Source organism: Protopterus annectens, chromosome 13.part0, assembly GCF_019279795.1.
Source record: "Protopterus annectens isolate FY-2018-M chromosome 13.part0, PAN1.0, whole genome shotgun sequence".
NCBI classification, from domain to species: Eukaryota; Metazoa; Chordata; order Ceratodontiformes; family Protopteridae; genus Protopterus; species Protopterus annectens.
This window is the reverse complement of record NC_056747.1, coordinates 98,647,016-98,665,796: the sequence shown is the minus strand read 5'-3', so window position 1 is coordinate 98,665,796 and position 18,781 is coordinate 98,647,016. Positions and strand designations below refer to the sequence as shown.

Genomic DNA, 18,781 nt, shown 5'->3' with positions numbered 1-18,781 from the left:
TTACGTGCGAATGGCTTAAATGAGGTGAATTTAAACCAAAAGATGAAGGTTAGTAATGGCAGCCTAAGACAGTGGATTACATACTAGATGGTTCATAAAATCCATAGAAAAGGTAGGAGACACAGACAAATGTAGGTTTTCCAGTACAGAGTTAGAAACAGTTACACATCTTATTGCAGGGTACAACACACAAATGGCTGAAGATTTGCACAGTGCAAGACAATAACGTGGCAAGGAAACTTTGTAAACATTACAACACAGAGACAGTGGAGAAACACTGGAAACATGAGCCGCAAAGACTGAACGTAGTGAAGTATCACCCCATACCAGCAACTAAGAAGGTAGAAGCAAACAGACTGGATATTGTAGTTCAACAGGAAAGGATATAAATGGCTTTGATTACTGAAATTGCTAAATGCAATGATGGCAGTGCCTTACAAACTTCAGTCTCATAAATTTGTATAATATCCAGACTTGCATGCAGAAACTACAGCAATGTGGAATAAGGATGCACAGAGCGCTCCAGCTGTAGTAGGAAGAAGTGGGATAATAAAAAAAAAAAAAAAAAAAATCTTCAAAAATCTAAAAATGCTCCCAGTACAAGTAACCCCTTATGAACTTCAAAAAGAGGCAATTCTGGGTCCATTGTATTTGTTGAGAAGAGCACTTGTATCAAATCCCAAGTGAATTCCAGCTGCTTCACTCTATAGCAGTGATGGCAAACCTATGACACGCATGTCAAAGGTGACACGTCATGTTGTTTTGGGTGACAAACCAGAGGTCATCAACAACCGAGTTACCAAGGAACCTGAATGAATAAAAATACAAGAAATATGTAACGCTGCACTTAGCTATTAAAACTCAGCAACAAAGTCATTAATTGATGTTAATCAAATCAAATGCAATGTGTTCCATATTTTTTCAGTTCAATTCAAGATTACTATGAAAAGTAGGGTCATTTTTTTGGAGCTCTACCTTAAGCCCAATTATCAGTGAGCATATTGTTTTCTCTATTGTAAGTTTCTGACTTTTCTTTTATTTTTATAATACATAGCAGCACACATGATTAGACTGCATTTTTTAAATAAATGACCATGTAAAGAATTGTTTCTCTTTTGTTTGGGGGGGGGGGGGTATGTCAGCAGGGGCAAGGATAGGCAATTTCTGACATGCTGAGCCCAAAAGGTCCGCCATCACTGCTCTATACTAAGTGCACTATGTCTGACAATTGCTGCTGAAAAAGTTAACATAATCACACTACCAAAGTAACTTGTACAGTTGAATTTCACCTCCAGTTACAAAAGTTCAAAAGAAACAATACATTCAGTTATAATCTATTGTACTGAGCACACAGATACACACACACACACACACACACACACACACACACAAAAATATTTCAAGCATGGGAATTAATGCCCTTCTAGTCTGCCAATACACTTGTTCCCATAATAAGTGTCCAGGCTGTTCTTAAAAATATCTACATTAGTACTTGCGTTAATGTAACTAGGTAGTCTGTTCCATGCACCAGCCTCTTTCTCAGAGAACCAATCTCATTCCTCTGGAATCTTCTACACAGGCTGTTTGATGATTATCGATTACTTTTTGATAACCCCAAACCTCCTAGAGGTAGCTGTCTCTATATGCCTGAATAAGATCTCCTCTTAGAGATCTATTAGAGACACTTTACAAGTTCAGATATTTTAGTATTTCATAATAACTTAAATTTTCACATCCATGGATGCCCCTGGTATATTTCTGCTGTACTCTTTACAGTTTACTACTGCTTGTTTTCTTGTAAGGTTTCCATATTTTTATTCTATACTCAAGGTTGGGTCTAATGTAACCAACAAACAAGGACTTCATTCATCATTTCTGATTTCCAAGACTTTATAAATCTCTTTATTCAATCTATAGTTCTATAACTATCATTAACCAACTGACTGATATGATTAAAAAAACAACTCAAGATGGATCTAACCATATACCCAGGAAAGAATGTACAGTTTCAATCACTCTGTGCTGTATTTAATATTCAGCTTTCAGTTTATGTTTCCCAAATCTCATATGCTTAGTTTTTGATGTATTTATCAACATATTATTCTCCTGTGCCCAAATGGTCAATTTAGTCAAGTTCTTTTGCAGACATTCCCTATCTGTAACATGTGATCAGTTTACCCAATTTCAGGTCATCTGCATGTGGACTATAGAACACCTCAGATGAAAATGTTAGGTCTGAAAGATACAATCTAAACAAGTAAGGGCTTAGCATACAGCCTTTTGGGACACCTTGACTGCAACCAAGAATTTCACCTGTCCAATTGCTGTATGACAATTGCTGCTGACAAAATTAACAATCACACTACCAAAGTAATTTTTACACCTGAATTTCACCTCCAGTTGCAAAAGTGCAAAAGAAATAATACCTTCCGTTAAAATCTATGTAAGGCAATTTCCAAGAATCAAATTAAACTTAATTGCTTTCCCTCACTTCTGCATTAGTGCATTCTGTACTGTAATGAGGGACACACCTACACCACCCCCACCCACTGGCCTTTTACTGCTGAAGGTGAAGCTAATTTAACACTTTAGCATATTTTACTCTAGCAGTGTAAAAATGGAAAGGCAATAAAAGTCCATAACCATAAAATTAACTGATGTCACTCGCGTCAAATATTTAGAGTTCAATGTATCAATTTCAGGTCATCTGCATGTGGACTGTAGAACACCTCAGATGAAAAAGTTAGGTCTGAAAGATACAATCTAAACAAGTAAGGGCTTAGCATACAGCCTTTTGGGACACCTTGACTGCAACCAAGAATTTCACCTGTCCAATTGCTGTATGACAATTGCTGCTGACAAAATTAACAATCACACTACCAAAGTAATTTTTACACCTGAATTTCACCTCCAGTTGCAAAAGTGCAAAAGAAATAATACCTTCCGTTAAAATCTATGTAAGGCAATTTCCAAGAATCAAATTAAACTTAATTGCTTTCCCTCACTTCTGCATTAGTGCATTCTGTACTGTAATGAGGGACACACCTACGCCACCCCCACCCACTGGCCTTTTACTGCTGAAGGTGAAGCTAATTTAACACTTTAGCATATTTTACTCTAGCAGTGTAAAAATGGAAAGGCAATAAAAGTCCATAACCATAAAATTAACTGATGTCACTCACGTCAAATATTTAGAGTTCAATGTATCCATAAACATTCTACTTCACTGATTGTTTTTGGTGGTAAACAACCTGTGGTGGGGACTGCATTCCATTGAAGTACATGACAGTCACTTCACTCATCACAGTTGTTTTACCAGCTACCATAGCATCATCTCAAGCCAAAGTCTCTGCAGTACTGCCTGTTGCAGTAAATTTACGGGTATGTTAACAGCAATCTATGAGCTTGTGTTACCATCTTTAAAATTAAATTGCCTCCTGTTTTGCTGCAGTTTTACAGATAGCATTCCTGGTACTTAATCCACCATGGGTCATCCCACTCCATTCAGCCTTTTCCATGCTCGGGCTTCACTCCATGTCCCTGCCCTACCCCCAATTCCCACCCACCCCCACTATGTCTACACTTATACCTCTCTCACTTCACCTCCTCTACTCACTCTCCTACCCTGTACCTACACTTTCTATCCAATAACAAACTGTTCTCTTTATACCATCTCCACCCACTCCTGTTCTAAATTTCTTCTCAAATCTTACTCTGTTCCCTCCCCATCAAAGCCTACCTAATCTCCACTCTGTTATCGCTGCTCATTACCTAACCTCGCCATACTTCAAATTTTTTTCACCACTAATCATGTTGTTTTCCTCCTGTATTACATTTTTCATCCTCCTCCTCTCATTCCTAAAATCACCACCAGTAGTAGTAATAAGTAAGCACACGTCAACCAGTATTTCCTCCTCACCTATCAACCATCTTCCCAGTAGGTACTCAAAAATTTCTTCAAGCTTATTTCCTAGAACTCCATTCTACTCATGTAACCCCAAAATACTAAAAAATTCCTGTCCCAATGTTAAGGTAATGCTTGTACCCATCTCTGCTAAAAATGCCATAACAAGCCAACCATCTTTCTCCACCATACATCATTGTGGTGACACATCCACTCCAACCAGGTCCCAATCAAACCCCAAACTATAAAATACACCCTAAAAGTTAAAAAAATTGTCATTCTAAACATTAGAAGTAAATGCAAGAAAATCACAGATGTTCATGCCTGGATGACATACACAACCCAGCCATCCTTGCCACAACAGAGACATGGCTAAAACCTGAAATAAAAGATGCTGAAATACTACCCCCAGTTATATTATTATTATGCTCAACAGAACACAAAAAACAAAACAAAAAAAACAGGTGGAATAGCTATAATCTTCACAAATATGCTCAGAATAACTACCTTATACAGACAGACTTCCAAATTTTGGAAAAGCAGAAAACCTCATCTCATTCCTAAAACTTAATAGAGCCAAGAGCATATCCATTTCTGTGCTATATACCCCTCCATGACAGAAAATTCCAATACTTGAAAAAATACTCTTCTGGATAGCTGATACAATCACAAATGAAATTATCCTTATGGGTGATGTAAACATTGACCGGTAGTCCTTATCAACAAATTCAGTGATCAACTGCATGAACCTCTTTGGATTCACTCAACTTATTAAAACACCAACAAGATATGGCAAAAATAGCTAACAACAATCTATCCTGGAATGGATTCTGGTTACCAATCCATCTAAGTTTACCTCCTGAGGAACCCTCCCTGATACACTATGTGACCACCTGCCAGCTTATACTCACAGGAGTATTACACAACTAACAAAGGAACATAACCTCAAACTTACCGGTAATCTCTCCAAATTATCCGAGCAGTCTTTCATTAAATCTCTGAAAGCAGGTAACTGGTCCATCCTAAAAAGACTCCCCTTAAATGAGGCAGTTGAATACTTCAATGCAGCATTTGTAAATATTCTAAACACCTTTGCCCCGCAGTGGGCAAACATAATTAAAAACAACCATAACCCATTGTTCACCCACCAATACAAGCTCCTTATGAAACGCAGAGACAAGGCATGGGTTAACTGGCAAAAGAATAAAAATGACGAAAATTGGAAACTATTTCAGATAGGTGTGAAACCAAGTCAAGAAACAAGATAGCCATAAAAATAACCCTAAAAATTCTGGTCCTCCATGTCCTCTCTCATCAGCCCAGGTACAAAACTGAATCCCAGCCCATTCCCAGACATTATCCTTCTTCAAACAGCTAGCTATTTTAATACACACTTCATAGAATGCATAGCCAACTTAACCTCACCAACTTCCCCTACCCTACATTTCCTACACAACTCACCTCACTGCAACCGCTTCAGTACACATGCAGACAACACCCACTTTATCTTTCAACCATTTTCTATAACTCATAAAAACAGCTTTTATGTAAACTAAAACCTTGTTCCTTCTCAGCTGACAAACTTCCCCTAAAACATCTAAATCTAGCTGAAGATGCAATAGCATACCCAATTAGCATTCTTATTAATAGATAAATAACAGAATCCTGTGTCCCTAACTTGTGGAAAATGGCACACATTACCCACGTACATAAAGGAGGTAATTTCACAACGTTACAAATTCTGTCCCGTAGCCATCCATCCTGTCTCCCCTCTCTAAAATCCTTCAGACATGTATTCATCAACAATTTCTCCACTATCTCTTACAAAATAAGCTAATCACCAATAGGCAACATAGATTTCAGCAAGACCACAGCACCTCTACTGCATTAGTATCATTTACAGACACTGTCAATAAAGCTCAATAAACCCAGTGCTGTTTAGAAATGAAAGAGTGGTAGTAGACAAAGCCACAAGGGCAGTCAAGTGAGGATGCAATGCAATTTCTAAGCTTAGACTTAATAACGAGTGAGATACAGAATGTATGACAAAGACTGAGATGGGTTCACATGTACTTAGCAATCCAAATACCTATGATAATTCAAACCGGGCTTGAATCCCATCTATGTCTACTTGCATACTTTGTAACAGAGAGCAAGCCATTTAACATTCTTGTGATCCTGGGACTGTCCTATAAAAAGAAAGTACAGTTACGTTACATCTTACCATAGAGTAGATGTCATACTTCTCACTGTTGCAGTATTCTTCACTCTATGGCTATCCAGTCGAGGCTAGTTGAGCATCTGGCCAGCATATGAAAGACTTTAGGTGCCATACATCAGAGGTATGTCCTGTATGCAAGGTGCAAGTTACATAAGTGGCATATGAGCATCTAATCCTCAGAAATGAAAGGACCCAGATAAACCAGAGCAACCCTGGAGGAAAGCAAGAACATGTACATATAGGAATGAAAGAAGAAAGACAAAATGTAAAAAAGATGCCCTGGTCCAGAGGGAAAGCAACAAAAAGTAATGGGACAGGAGGGAAGGACAGAATGCTGCAACAGTTAGCAGCAGAGGCTTGCCCCACATAATCTTGTGGAGGGCCTTTGGTAGTAGAGGAAGAATGGACAGGCATACAGAAACATTCCCTTCCAAAAAAAAAAAAAAAAAAAAAGACATGGCATTCACTTTCCAAGCCAGAAGACTTGTAACTCTAACAGCACTGCAGAATTTGTCTGTTCAGAGGGGAAGACAGAAAAATCTACTTGAGGAGTAACCCACCAATGTACAATCTCCAGAAACACCTCCTTGTGAAATATCCATTTGTGAGGATTTCCCCTGGACCTGATCAGAGGGTCTGCCACAAGATTGTGCTCTGAAAGAATGTAAACCTCCTGAAGAACCAAGTGATGCTGGATTGCAAAGTCTCAAGCCTGCAAAGAAGGTAAGGTTTTGTGCCCTCTTGCTTACTGATGTACCACATGACTGTGGCATTGTCTGAAAAAGCCTTTAGAGGACCCAGAACCCAAAGGGAGTGAAAGGCCTGGACAGCTAGAATTATAGCCCTAATTTATTTGATGTTAATATGGTCTCTGCCAGTTGTTGATGGGACTAAAGACCCTGGACTTTGAGGTTGTTAGAAGAGGTTTCCCAAACTGTTGCCAAACCAGAAAAGGAATAGGCAACCTGAGGCACAGAAGTGGCTGAATGTCAAATAGAAGCAGATTTGTCAAGAGGAGGAGGTTTCTGGCCCTCATAAACATGAGAAGGCTTATCCAGAAAAAGTATCCTAGATGCTGTCTTGCCCCAAGAAGTTATCTAGGTTGCCTACAGACAACAGAAGGCTTAGCTGGATGTTTCTATGAAACTTAGGAATAAAAGAGCAACATTTGTTTTTGTTCCTGCAAAACTTTAATATTATCCTGAAGGGTCATATAAAATTCAGGAACAGCAGCAGTGCCAGGGAGTGTCTGGTTATCTAAAGGGGAGTCTAATTTGGCCTTGAGGTCTTCAAGCAGAGCCTGGAGGTGCAGCCAAGTGTACCTCCCCATTACAGATCCAGATGAAGTGACATCAGCAACATCACAACTGCATTTAATAGAATGATAAGCCACCTGAGAGGCACAGCTCAAAGGGAAATGGCTGACTTACTCTCCAAATGAAGCATATCAACCAGAATGCCTCGAAGGTTAGAGAGATGAGCCAGAACATACCTAGTCATATGACACAGCTGTCCTTATCAGAAGGCTTAGACGAGGGCAGTGACGTGAATGGTTAATCAGTGACCACAGAAATAACTGCAGGATCAGAGGAAGGGGTTTTATATAAAAACATTTGCACTTCAGGGACTGTATAGAACCTGCTTTACCTCTTAGGGACAGGAGGTTGAAAATTAGGGGTTTGAGAAGCTGCAGTGAAAATATCCAAAAGAGAATCCAGCACTGGAGAAACTCTAGAAGGCTGAGGAGATTCTAATGCAAGAGTTTTTTTAAGTCAGAAATCTAGGAACAGGCCCACTTAAAATGTGCCATCATATGATACACCATAAACCCAAAGGACAGTTCTTCCATAGGGGAGTCATGAAAAAGTGAGTCCTCTTCTTCAGACCTCAGGGCAAGAGGAATATCTGAAGAGTAAGCCAATGACTCATTATTGGTCTAACCCTTTATCAGATGAATCAGAGTCCCCAGGACATTTGGAAGGAGTGGAAAACCATGAAAAAGCCAGAACAGATAATCATTGAGGGGTCTTAAGAGTCATAATAACATTGAAAAGTCCCTGTGTAAAATCCTGCCATTCTTTGTGTCCTTAAAAAAAAAAAAAAAAAAAAAAAAAAAAAAAAAAGGTACATCAGCTTAAACAAATCCAGGAAGAGGTTCAGACCCTGCTTAGATTCAGAGAGTACCAGGCACCTCTTCCCTACCAAGTGTATGGGGAATTCCCCCAGACCCTTGTGGTATAATCAGCAGTGGTTACATCTGCACCAGATGCAGGCAAAGCGTCAGCAAACTTGCAGGTATATGGCTTCATGTTGGCCTCCAACTGGGTCACGACAGAGGGAGCTGATGGCACCAGACAGTCCTTGGTTTCTTCATACAACCCGATGGAGATGTCCAGTGGACACACCTACACCACCCCCACCCACTTGGTACATGCTTTTTTGGCTTAAGTTGTGAACTTTGGGGTAGGCAGATTCGGCCATGATACTCTGAGCCAAAAGCTTCAACTGCTGGTTCTCCAAATATAAATGGAAATGTATGACAGAAGGCTGTGGAGTGTCATAGGGACAAACTCCTGACAAATTTCACACTGCATATGGTAGTGTCTAGCACCCAAACAAAAAAGGCTTTTCTAATGTCTCTCTATGTGGAATTTGCCTCACCATTCATTTTCCCTTCCTGGCTGACATGTAAATAAATAAATAAAAGGAAGGAAGAGACCTTAAAGGGGCACTTATCTTAGAGGGATCGGTATTTGAACAGCTTACAAACCAAATACGGACACAAGCAGTCTGTAAAATGACTCGGGGCTCTAAACCTCAAAGACCAACTTCTCTGATAGCACTCTTCTACTGTGGTTAGTTTGTATGGTACTGAAATACCACACTTCCTGAGAGAGTAACCACCTTTTTTTCTCAAAAACAAATTCAGCATGCAGTGATAACTCAGTTACATATTACTGACAATACTTCATGTAGATATTGTACATAAAGTCTGTAACGTGACTGGCAACAGAGCTTACTGCCCGTAGGTAAATCCTTTAAAAGCCTGCATCTGAAGGGTTTTATTTATGCAGTTTTAGAAGATACTTATTTTACACAGAGATATATAATGATGCCCTCTGGGATATTAGTAAGTAAGGTATTATTTTCCATGTATATGAGTAAGTATAAGCTCTACACATCAGCTATAGTGCATTTGCTTAATTATCTCTGGCAGGTGCAGAGGGTTAAGACTGTAGTTCCTGTCATGCAGGGGTTTGATTCCCTCAGGCCTCACTTGCCTACATAGGTGAATAGGCATATAGTAGGCTAATGACCCCCAGGGCCTTTATAAGCCTAGCCATGCAAATCAAATCAATTACATCGGTTGGTAACATGTATGTATTAATGGGGGCGTATGTGACCTTGAGCAATTAACTTAAATAGACTGTACTCAGGGCAACTCAGAATTTGGGCTAGGCTCCCCAATGGCACCATAGACCTTCAAGATTAATAGCTACCTATGTTTGTATACCCTGCACATAAAGAATGCTGTAATCCAGTTGAAAGGCGTTTGACCTTTGACTAATAAAATGTCTGCTCACTTATTTCCCAGTAACCCTCATTGCAATTATAAGTGAATTAGCTTAGGCATGTGATTCTCTTGTCTGTGTTTTATTCTAGGCAGGTCCCACACTAACACCCAGGCTAAGTCATTGTATGCCCAAAGTTTCCAAAACTAAAGGTATAGAATGCTAATGTGCTATGTTCCCTGCTTGTCCAGGATGATTCCAAAGTGAGGTATTTCAACAAAATATTTAACCAATTTATTGTTATGATGTATATTACATAGGCACTTATTACCCTACCTTAATATGTAAAATTGCATCATTCTAATCCTGTGTTGATGGGACTGTACAAGTTTAAATAGTTTGCAAATTATATTTAAAAAAATTCACTTTTTATAATGTTCAAGTAAAAATGATCTAACAGTGTTCTGTCCTCCACATAAGACGGTCAAAGCCATAACATAGCCAGAGCAACAGCCGTTAGCAGATTCCATTATCCCTGTATGCTAAAGCTGTAGCCACATCTGTGACGTACCCATCAATCGGTGAAATCATGAGGCCTCTTCTTTCAATGGCTCTCACTTTTTTATGAAAGATTTTAATGCAGTTGTATACTAGGCCCATTTTTCATGCAATGAAATATTAAAGAAAAAAGGGTACTTGCGTATTATCACAACCACATTGCTAACCACTTGATAATAAGGAAGCCTTTGCCCAGTTTCTGAGAAAATGTTCTAATTAATTTTGAATGAAACATTAACGACTGGTGATTTCAATAATAAAAGATGTGACTTTGCATATGACCAAGACCAGCAGCCCCATCTGTCAGAATTTCAGTACAAACGACTCAACCCATGTTGTGTTGACATGCAGTGTGTGTGGTTGTGAGTGTTGAGATCCATCTTCCTTTAAATATTGTCAAAAGAAATATACATTTGCAGGCAGAATCTACTTTGGGTGTTGTATGGATTAATTACTGCTGTGGTGTACCTAGGTAAAGAAGTAAAACAAAAGAAACACAAGACAAATACCACCGTCAGCAAGCAAGGCACCATAACAACTGCAGTCACTGATGTAACAGCACTGTGGCTGGTTTTTGCTATTCTTAGCATACCTCTCAATTTGTTACTAGATGAAATCAGTGGAAATTGTACCATAACTGTGGGTCAAAGTCCCCAAAAATAGGGACAGATGTTAACACATTGCCGTTACAAACTGTCTTACAAACTGAACGACTGTCCGGAGCTACCGGTAATTACGTATTATCAAGTGGGTTGAAAGTGGTAAAATATGTGGTCTTTCATTTCCCCATACAGCTAAATGTGTTGAAATAAAAGTCACTGTAATAGCAGACACTTCAGTAACACACTTGCCAAGTAACTTTGCTAACATATGTCGACAGAAGAAGGACTTGGAAATGAGCTGCTTCTCATGCGACGAATGTGGTTGCAATAATACGCAAGTACCGAAAAAAGTTCCAGATCTAGCAGGTATATAACCTGTTATTACTAGGACTCTCATTCAGAATATGTTTGTGAACTCCTTGGAGTGACGTTGGATTCATTTCTGCAGATGACATTACTGCAGTGATTAAATAGCTCCACAGTAAAAAGGCTGCTGAAATGGATGTAATTGGGCCAGAACTGCTGTTGGCAAGTCATGGCTACCATGCCTGCCGACTGTTACATGGATGGCTGGAACAGCACCTCTGAAATGGAAAACTGGAGTGGCAGTCCTTGTTTTTAAAAAGGAAGAGTATGTTTGCAGTCTTGGAGAAGGCATATGACCAAGTATTCCAGAATGTCTAGTAGAAGGTGCTACATCTGAAAGGAGTCCCAGGGAGAGGGTTGTGTGCTGTTTGGTCCCAAGTCTATGTTCAGTCATCAAACAGCAAATATATTGAACCTCTCTTCATTGAATGTTAAACACTGAATGTTCAATCATTGAATATTTTACCCAGGGAACAGAGTTGGCTGGCCAGATGTAGGAAATTTGCCCTTTCCCCCCTGGGTGGGTTTACTATACTGTGGTGTGTTTCTGTATGATTGTTGGTTCACTGTCTCTTTTCCCTGGGTAAAATATTCAATGATTGAACATTCACTGAATGGAATGTTCGATGTTTAACATTCAATGTATTTCTTATTCGATGAGTAAACATAGACCCGTTTGGTCCCTGTATTTGTAAGGCATGAATTATTAATATGGAATCCATGTGAAGCAGAGTTCCTCCCTAAACCAATTCAAGTGTAGCTTGGAAAATTGGATGGGAAACAGGAAATCCATTCCTGGTTTGGCACCTATGTCTCTGATGGATGCACGTGACCTGTAAATGGTTCATCTCCTAAACCCCTGCTTACACCGATTGAGGGTATCAGAACTTGTCAGAGATTTGGGATGCATGGCTAGACTTAAAAAGGCCCTTGTGGTTGTTAGCCTAGTAAACACCTATGATGCTACGAAAGGTGTACCATGCAAAGTCTACCAGACAGAGGCCCCAGGCAGACCAAGAACACACACAAGAGACTGTACCTCTCAGATGGTCTGAGAATACTTAAGCATCTACCAAAGAGAGCCATGAACTGTCACTAGAGATAAAAAAGTGTGTTCAGTCTTACTCGGCTTGTTACCACCACAACTCACACAAGGATAAGCAGCTTTAGAAATGGATTCCTGGATGAAAATGGTCTAAATATTTCAGCATCCAACTTCTGCAGTTATATCGAGTACAAGGAGAATAATCTTTCTCCTCAAATTAAATACGATCCCTTTCTTCATAACAGTGCTCCTTCCATCTCCAAATTACACTGAATAAAATGTACCATAAAGACTGAAGCACAAATGTATCTGGTTCTCACAAAACCTGCCTCCCCTTCATAAACACCTTCCATTTAATTGTATCCTTAATCCATTGTACAGATGTTATGCCAACTTTTCTCTATAAGTTAACCATTAAAAGATCAGCCAAGAACTTCAAGAGACCAATAGACAAGAAGGAACTGATGCATCGTCCTAACATTCTTCATGTCGACAGATTTGTTCCTGACACTACCTCAGTTATCTAGAATTCCTTCTTTTATTTGCGGTAGACATAAACCTGCCATTTTCCACACTAAATTCCTAACTCACCTATGTACAGATGGAGTACCTGTTGAAAGTGTAAGGGGAAATATGATCCTCCACACAGGTACAATTTAAGTGTGATTCTTGTGAATATATATTGGTATCTCAAGAGTATTTCACCTTCTCAGAGGTACTGTGATCTCAGAATAATTACGAAGCAGTGGAGGGGGGGCTAGTACACACCATGTCAGATATGGTGGACTGCAAAAACATTTTAAAATTGTAACAGTGAGTTTCAGTTTTATTATTTTATTTATTTATTTTTAAGTGCTAAGACGAAGTATCTTGTCTTGAATTTCATGTCACAGTACATTTGATTGTACTAGGTAGCAGCAGGTTTGAGAGTCTTATCTAGCAAATGTTCAGTCTTATAATTGCTCTTCTGCGCATTAACTACAATGTGTTTGCAGATTTTTACTAGATAACTGTACTGGTCTCTGAAAAATATTCCCAGACATGTTGTTTCCATGAAATAAACTATAATTCTATATCAAATGCAAAACAAGTACAACTTTTGACATTTTGTGTTGTCTATTGATATTACAAACTGAAATTAATCTTAACATGATGTACTATGAATACTAACTAAAAAAGAAGATTCAGCTTAGGTTGTAACTTTTGGAATATTCTCACAGCCATAATTCATGTTCTTAAAACAACAGCAAAATTATGCAGTAATCATTTAATGTCAGCTGAGAATGGAACATTTTAGGTGGTTCTCAGAACTCTGAGCAAAATTCCCATGAATCCATGCTTTAACACACTACTTTTCCCTTCACCTAAACAGTATTCTGTTCATACAGCATTTGTTATAACCAAGATCAGAACACAAAAGTCCTAGTTAAGCAATGTTCCATAATATTCATTTGTTGACTACATACAAAACATAGCTGTGATTTCTTATCTAAACCTGCAATATTGTAATTTCAGCATGATGTGTCTCAGAATGCAACCATTTTCCAACCTAACTTGCTCAGAAGTAATGTCTGAAATAATCTCACATAAGATAAATGATTTTTCAGGCCTACTTGCTTAGAAGCAATGTTAATTCTATTTTGTTACCACTTAACACTTTCCTCAGGTATGTAAGCATAATTTCACTTCTGAAGCAAATTTATTCTGCCTGGAAAGGGTCCTCGGACCAGTGACCCAATTAACAAAAGTATAAATACCTACTGTGTACTGATTTGTGCTGTGGTATAGCCTGTCAAATGATAACTGCTGAGGTCTTGACTGTGGATGTCTGTGTCCATAAGCTATGAAAAAAATGTGTTTTTTATTTCTTCAGTGGAAGAGTCAGAGCAGAAGCAAACCTGTGCAGAGACCTCACAGCAGCTGAGTGACTGTGAGCAGCATTGCTCGGAGTTCCAGATAATGCTGGAGAGGATAAGCCAGAAGTGTGAAAGGGACAAGAACAAGCTTATACAAAAAGTGTAAGAAAAATATTTCCTTTACATTTAGCATGTATATTCTGTATATGCATTACTGTAGCAACACTTAGACCTTATTTTTTTCTAATTTTATTGAATAGTAATGGAAAAAGATAATTTGCCTTCATTTAAAAAGTTACAACTTTTAAAGTAATTATATAAACATGTATAGAGATAGGTGTGTTGGCACAACATTGCCGATCATTCCTCTCAACTATCCAGATTTTTGCCACATATCTTTGGTTTGTTCCTCATAAAATTTTTTGTTTTTCTGGCAAATTGTTGAAGATTGAAATCAGTAAATAATAATAAAGAATGGCAGGTATTTGAAATTTAGACATAGAACTACAAAATCAGTTTATTCTAGCGACTAAGTTTATAGGAGCAATATTTAAAATCTGTCCCTATTTTTGGGCCTTTGCCCCCCCCCTCATTATTTTTGGCTTTGTCCATACTTCTTGTTTCGAGAGGTTTGGAAGTATGTTGGTCATACAAACTCCTGGGACAAATTTGGGAAGCCAGCGGGGCAGTATAAGAAAAGAGGGTATAGAAAACAGTGCTTGAAGGATAGGCCTCTTCACACTGGCAGGGACATACATAGCATAAGCTGCACATTTGCTATTTGCAAATCAGAGTGTCAGTTTCTTAAAATAATTTAGAAATTATTTCTTGAAATCTAGTAGCACAACTATAATTGTTCTGTTTTTTCACATTTTCCAAACTTGACTTCAATGCATCTTTCATTAAAAGATCCAGCACAGACTGAACAGAATGATAAGAAACATTTTAAATTGGCAATCTCTGTGTGCTATAAAGTTAAATATTGTTGAGAAAAGATTAGCTCAGTTTATAATATGTATTCTAACTTGAAATATAAAAGCAGATCCCTAACAGCTGTTACTGACCTTTGTCTGTAGGTGGCAGAGACAGAATTCTTTTGATACAAAAAGACAAGCACAGCTACAATATGCATACTCAAGTGGTGTCTGTCCTAGAGCCTTCTGGCTTTTGCTAGACCTGGCTGCATTGGTCTTCATTGTTTACTTCAGGTAAGTACTGTAGACATAACCAAAAGGGAAAAGTCAAGCTAATTGGCTAGTGAGTGGGCATGTGAGTCCGTACCGAAATAGCAAAATAAGTATTTGCAAGGCCCTGGATAATGAAACCTTTAAAAAATTTTTCTAAGCTGATTCTTGGGCCCTGAATGTTTTTAAAAAAAATTGGGAAAATTTGGGACCATAGAAAGTTAATGATAATTCTAGACACACAACAGAAGTTCACTGAAGCTCAAGTGGTGATGATGACTAATTTATGCTCATGTGATCCTACAATATGTATGTCTGTAGGATACATATCCCCATGTTCAGCCATTTAAGTTGGACACAGTAATTCACAGAGTAGAGAGCTGTACACTAAGCTGACAAGTTCTGTTTTAGACATCATGGCTGCAGTATGATTAAACGTTTTCTCTTTCTGTTTCATAGGCAAGGGCAGTAGATTGTCAATAAAAACATTACCTGGGTATAAGCAACTTTTCAGAGAGAGGTGCAGAGAAGATGAATTTCGAACATTGCTGCCAATATGGGAATGGAAAAAACTCGTGGAATACCTTCCAACTACCTAATGATATGTAAAGTGGCAAATGTGATCCTCTTTTTGAGATGCAACCACATCATTCTACATGAAGTCTACAGAAATATACATGCCACAATGTTATTAATTTCAATCATTTAATCAATTATTCATCAATGTAAAAGATACAGTCTTAAATCACATTACTGTCACAGAACACCTGTTAATATAGTGGAGGAATTCCCAGCAATGATTAATATTCATGACAGTATGCTACAGAGGACAGTAGTAATATTTATTTTTTGTTTTTTGTCCAGGTGACTTGGTAAACATATCAGAACAAATGAAGACTATTTCCAAATATACACCGAGAACACATGGTATAAAAAAATGTCCTTGATGAAAGCTTGTGCAATAACAAACCCACATTTTAGTGAGTTTAGACATCAAGGGCCACTATGTTATTTTATAAAAGTGCTAGCAGTTGCAAGCTGTAGAAAACAGACAAAGATATTACAAAAGTAGGGTACAATTTATATGAACATTACTAGATGTGGGAATCATAGCAATGAACCATACAGTTTGTCAGACAGAGTACAATTTGACCCAGCTAACATATGGATGGTCACTGTAATATATATCCCATTTTTTTATACTTAATTGATTAACATTGTATTTTCCTTCTTTGATTGTGTGTTCAGCATGCAGAATTGCATTATTCAACTTATAGAATCTTTACTGGCTGACCGGGGGTGGGGGGGGGTGGCTGAGTTAAGAATAAAAGGAGATCATCAGGTAACTGGCCTGGGTACACATCTGTCAGTCACCAGTGAAGCGAGTGATTTGCAATGCCATTAACACACATCTGCCAGTCACCAGTGAGGCATGCTATTTGCAGTGACATTAACAGGAGTCACTGTTTGTACAAACATGGGCTTAGAAGTCATCTGCGGGCATCCAAGATTGCATTCTGGCTTAACCGTGACTTTCCACTGGCCTTAACTACGGAGTAATACAAAAGTGCAAATCCATACTCTCTCCCCTGCTGTTGTACAACAAAGTTTACACCATCCTTTCAGTCCTTCTATTTGATCTGCCCTTCAAAGCTCTCCACTGACATGCTGAGACAGTGGTACCTGTAACCTAATTCTTCATTTAGTTAGTTATTTATAATTATTTATTTATTTATACTTTGCAGATTGGGTGACTGGATTTATCTGCTTATGTGCTTGATATCTGTCACTTGGGCCTTATCACTGGAGACTGTTGTAGCTGTAGCTGAAGCGGTCCTGTCTTGTCACTCCTAGTGATATCTGGAGACCTCTGCGCAATGCTAGCATTGCGTGAAAGTTCTCTTGGTTAGCTTCATTGCTTCCATACTCACCAATTTGCTTGCTGAAGCTTGTCACTTATGCAGCAATGAATTGTACTCAATACGCACTAGCTGCTGAAGTGTACATGTTAACATTAAAAAGAAGTCCGCAGGAGTGCAAAGCAGATGAAAAGCAAGCAGAGACACTGGTGGTTATATATGGCTTAATTTACCAGGCTTATTAAGACATGTAAATACTGTCAGTCTCACATTTAAGAGAAAACTTAATATTGCTGACCCTGACGTTTAAAGGACAATGCCTCCAGGGTGACATTCTTTTCATTGCTGTGGACTCAGCCTGTGAACTGCCATTTTGTTTGGCATTGGATCTTAATGCTGTACATCTTGTTAGAATTCAGCATTGCATTATTCATATATGGTCATTATTGGCCATTCTGCAAATCAAAAAAGAAGAAGGCAGTTTGGCTGCTCAGAAAATATCAGTCAGCATTTAAGATACGAGTGCAGTGCTTTTCAGACTATTTTCTGTTTCAGCATCTGAATGGCTACAAGGAAATGCCCTGTCTATTTTACAGTAGATTCAGATGATGTTATAAAACATCAGTGAGGATTAAAACAGAAGCAGAATGGGTTTTAGATTAGTGAGAAAACTAGGACTGTGATGTGAGAACTATATCTATGAATACTGCAGTTATGTTGTCATAATACCTGAAGTATTGTCTGTTCCCTTTCAGTGGATATATATATAGTGTTTCAAATTCAATGCTTTATTTCTGAAAATGCTCATCTTTATGTTATGTTCTTTACTGGTGTGTGCTTGAAATAGAATCATTATTTATGCTTATATTTTTATAATAAATCTGAAATGAAATAAGCAACAGCATAAGGTGTGATATCTTCTATGATATTGTTTACTCACAATAAAAGTTAAAGAACACTAGTGCAAATGTGACAGAAGATATGGAGGGATCTAATGGATTTGGATGCCCTGACAACCCAATACATACACACACTTGGCAGGACCTGATTGAATTAGCTTAGGATACACAAGAGTCCCGACGATGTACAGAATAGGTAAATTTGGGTTGGCCATTACCTGACTTGTGTCTTTGGTGAAACAATAGTATGTCACCTTCCCCCACTTTTGCAGTTTTCAACACTTCCTTTGCATTGCAATATCCTAGCCTTCTCTCTCTCTCTGCCTGCTATCATAGGATGGAAGCTGGCTACCAGAATACGAGACGATTTTCACATTTTTTTCTTTTGCTGTGCTCAGCACTGCTCCAATCATTTTATGTAACCGTCATGTCAAAGGTATGATATCAAAGTCCTCTTTTCATATGATACTCGTTATGATACCACCAGACATCCTACTATGCTAAAGATGCTTCTTAATGTTTTATCCCAGCACCATTTAAATGTGTCATCTGATTTGAGCCAAACCTTACCTTCCAAGTCTTCTGTAGCCAACTTATAAAGAAGCTAAGGGAGGGTGGCAGCAGTGAAACCTGACAGTGTCTAAACTATTCCACAGTAATCTGTGTATTCATCTCTTTTCCAGCTATAGAGGAAGATTGACAATCCAAGAAATTTGTTAGTGTCCAGCATGAACCCTTTAGTCTGTGCTAAAAAGGCACGTTTTCCATGATGTGC

At 38.4% G+C, this 18,781-nt stretch overlaps 1 protein-coding gene across 2 annotated transcripts in view; it reads left to right on the top strand.

Annotated features, from left to right (window-relative positions):
- Positions 1-18,008, top strand: part of LOC122817619 — a 31,141-nt gene extending 13,133 nt beyond the window's left edge. The window contains exons 3-5 of one of the 2 annotated variants that reach the window (XM_044090664.1): positions 14,082-14,226; positions 15,141-15,272; positions 15,708-18,008. In XM_044090664.1, the coding sequence (XP_043946599.1) occupies positions 14,082-14,226; positions 15,141-15,272; positions 15,708-15,720 (290 nt within the window). In that variant the 3' untranslated portion in view covers positions 15,721-18,008. The remainder of the gene's footprint in view (positions 1-14,081; positions 14,227-15,140; positions 15,273-15,707) is intronic. The other variant, XM_044090665.1, reaches the window with a different exon arrangement.
- The last annotated feature ends 773 nt before the right edge of the window (positions 18,009-18,781 follow it).